At 42.0% G+C, this 3,573-nt stretch overlaps 1 protein-coding gene across 1 annotated transcript; it reads left to right on the forward strand.

The window, feature by feature from the left end:
* The first annotated feature begins 1,055 nt into the window (after positions 1–1,055).
* LOC142068711 (olfactory receptor 11A1-like) lies at positions 1,056–2,018 on the forward strand. Its single transcript, XM_075118540.1, has one exon. It carries the CDS (start codon positions 1,056–1,058, stop codon positions 2,016–2,018), a length of 963 nt encoding a protein of 320 aa, XP_074974641.1.
* Positions 2,019–3,573: the final 1,555 nt, after the last annotated feature.

Consider the following 3,573-nt stretch of genomic DNA (forward strand, 5'->3'; position numbering starts at 1 on the left):
ATTTATCTCTTTCGTTTTCTCCATTTTTAAATTTTTCTCCAGGCACATTCTCCCTTCTGAATAAAAACGACTCTCTTATTTCTATCTTGATGAATTTTCATTTCTATTTCACTTACATTTCTTTAAATGGGGTTGGATTCCAGTCTTAGTTGCTCTTGTGTAAATCCACATAAAGCGGATGCAATTTACCCTGGCGTAATTGAGATCGGTAACAGCCCATGGTCTGTGTTTAGGTTAATGTTTGTCTTTGTCTGTTTCTCAGCTGTATCTATTAAATGGTGCAAATTCTTCTTTGAATCTGCTGTGATAGAGGACAGCTGGACAGACCTTCATACGAACCGCAGCCTCTTTGGTGTTCGGTGTGTGTCTCCTGGGTTATGTCTATGCTGCACCTGGGCAGTGTAATTCCCTGCTCCGGTGACCTACACACATTATCTGTGATGGAGCTATTGTGCTAAGAATAGCAATGTAGCCTTGGCAGCACAGAGGAGCTGCCCGAGCACAATCCCATCTGAGATCCTAGGTACGTCCACAGGTGGCCCTCCCAAGCCCCTGTATGTGCTGTCCTGTTCTCACTGCTATTTTTATCCTGCTCGCTTGACCATAGCTAGTATATGTACCTCTACCCAAGCTGGGAATTACACCTCCCAACTGCAGGTTAGACTACCAGTCGTTGAACTCTAAATATCTTTCGTTTCCAATCTCTTGATTTTGTTTATGTCTTCTAGATTTGTTGCTATGACACTGATAGGATTAAGGTATTCCAAAATCCCAGCCTAAAAGTCTTTATTTAACGTTCAAGAAAGCATAAGAGAGTTAGATGGGACATTTCCGTAATTCAGTAGGGTTCCATGCTCTTGGTTCACCTATATTGGAAGCTCAATCTCTTGATTATATTAGTCTTCCTCTGTTTATTAACAACTTCATTCTTCTAGTGGAGAGATGCAGTGGTATGAGGTTACCTACTCCAGGTTTCTGCTAGTGTATCCAACAGCACAAACTGACGGCGTGCACTCCATCAATATTTAATGGTTTTCTTTTTCTAGATACAGATTATGGAGAAAGTGGAAGGAAGAAATCAAACACCCATCGTGAAATTCACCCTTTTAGGATTTGGGAATGTCCCTGAGCTGCAGCCCCTTCTCTTCCTCGTGTTTCTAGTGATCTACATTGTGACTGTGGCAGGGAACATCCTCATTATTGTGCTAGTTGTGACTGATCAGCACCTTCACATCCCCATGTACTTCTTCCTGGGGAACTTGTCCTGCTTGGAGACCTGCTACACCTCCACCATCCTGCCCAGGCTGCTGGCCAGTCTCCTGACTGGGGACAGATCCATTTCTGTAAAGGGCTGCATTCTGCAATTATACTTATTTGGTGTCATGTCAACTGCAGAATGTCTGCTGCTCATGGCAATGTCTTATGATCCGTATTTAGCGATATGCAATCCACTCCGTTATGATGCTCTGATGAATGGCAGGGTTTGTTGCCAACTGGTGGCTGGGTCCTGGATAAGTAGCCTTGTGGGCTGTGCCATAGTAGATATTTTCTTTTTCCAATTAACATTCTGTAATTCCAAAGAAATTGATCATTTCTTTTGTGATTTTTCACCCATGATTAAGCTGTCCTGTGATGACACCCAGACTCTTCAACTGGTAACATTTACTATCTCTGCCATAGGGACAATTGTGCCCTGTCTACTGACCCTGACATCCTACGTTTGTATCATCGCCACCATCCTGAGAATCCCTTCCACCACAGGGAGGCAAAAGGCCTTTTCCACCTGCTCCTCTCACCTCATTGTGGTTATAGTTTACTATGGGACACTGATTACTGTCTATGTGGCTACAACAGCTAACACTCCCACGGTCCTACACAAACTCTTCTCTGTCTTCTACACAGTCCTGACTCCCATGGTCAATCCTGTCATCTACAGCCTGAGAAACAAAGAGGTCAATGAGTCCCTGAGAAAAGCTATTCTTAAACTGATTGCTTTCAGAAAAGCCATAGAACCTTAAAGGACAAATCTTAGCATATAGTAAAATAGAGATGAACTGAAATAGTTTCTTAGACATGGCCCATTGGAGTCCTTGAGAATAGGAGAGTCCTTGAGAACCCCTCATTGACCTTACTTCATCCATTTTCTTTCTTTCTTTCTTTCTTTTACTTGGATACTTTTTCAGTATTAATCTTTCATACATTTAATACACATTTCTTTATACAAAACTTGATACTGTAAAAAGAAAAGGAGTACTTGTGGCACCTTAGAGACTAACCAATTTATTTGAGCATAAGCTTTCGTGAGCTACAGCTCACTTCATCGGATGTGATGATATCTTGATATTGTAAGAGACATTCTTTAAGAAAAATGTTTTCTTTTCCAGACACACATTTCAGTAAAGCACTCTGCTTCATGCATCCATACATTCATCCGTACATGAACACAAGTGCCCAAATTCTGCAAGGAGCTTAACATCTTTGGAGTGGCTCTGGGTCTCTTCCACTCCCACTGAAGCCAATGACATTCATTCTCCACTGATTAGGATCCTCTGTTGTCAATTTTTAGAGTGGTAGCCGTGTTAGACTGTATCAGCAAAAACAAAGAGGAGTCCTTGTGGCACCTTAGAGACTAACACATTTATTTGGGCATAAGCTTTCATGGGCTAAAACCCACTTCAACAGAAGCATGGAGTGGAAAATACAGTCAGCGGTATATATATAATAAGATGGAAGTTGCCTTACTGAGTGGAGGGTCAGTGCTAACGAGGCCAATTCAGTTAAGGTGGAAGTGGCCTATTTTCAGTGGTTGATTACTTCTGTAGTATTAACAAGGCCAATACAATCAAGGTGGACATCGCCCATTTCCAACAGTTGAAAAGAAGGTGTGAATATCAACTGAGGGAAAATTAGTTTGTGTAGTGACCCATCCACTCCCAGTCTTTATTCAGGCTTAATTTGGTGTCCAGTTTAAATTAATTCCAGTTCTGCAGTTTCTTGTTGAAGTCTGTTTTTGAAGTTTTTTTTGTTGAAGAATTGCCACTTTTAGGTCTGTTATTGAGTGACCAGGGAGATTGAAGTGTTCTCCTACTGGTTTCTGAACGTTATAATTCCTGATGTCAGATTTGTGTCCATTTATTCTTTTGCGTAGAGACTGTCCAGTTTGGCCAATGTACATGGCAGAGGGGCATTGCTGGCACATGGTGGCATATATCACATTGGTAGATGTGCAGGTGAATGAGCCCCTGATGGTGTGGCTGATGTGGTTAGGTCCTATGATGGTGTCCCTTGAATAGATATGTGGACAGAGTTGGCACCGGGGTTTGTTGCAGTGTTTGGTTCCTGGGTTGGTGTTTTTGTTGTGTGGTGTGTAGTTGCTGGTGAGTCTTTGTTTTAGGCTTGAGGGCTGTCATTCTTCAGCCCATCACCATAGAGTTATGCCTCTCTGTTGTGGGGAGGAGCCTGCTTTGTCCCTCTGTTTTTGTGTTCTTGCATCTTATGGGTCTGCATTCTAAGAAATAAAGGAATGTTACATTGCAAGCTTCAAGCAATACTGTTTTATGTTTTTATCTAACT

Source organism: Caretta caretta, chromosome 13 (assembly GCF_965140235.1).
Source record: "Caretta caretta isolate rCarCar2 chromosome 13, rCarCar1.hap1, whole genome shotgun sequence".
NCBI lineage: Eukaryota > Metazoa > Chordata > Testudines > Cheloniidae > Caretta > Caretta caretta.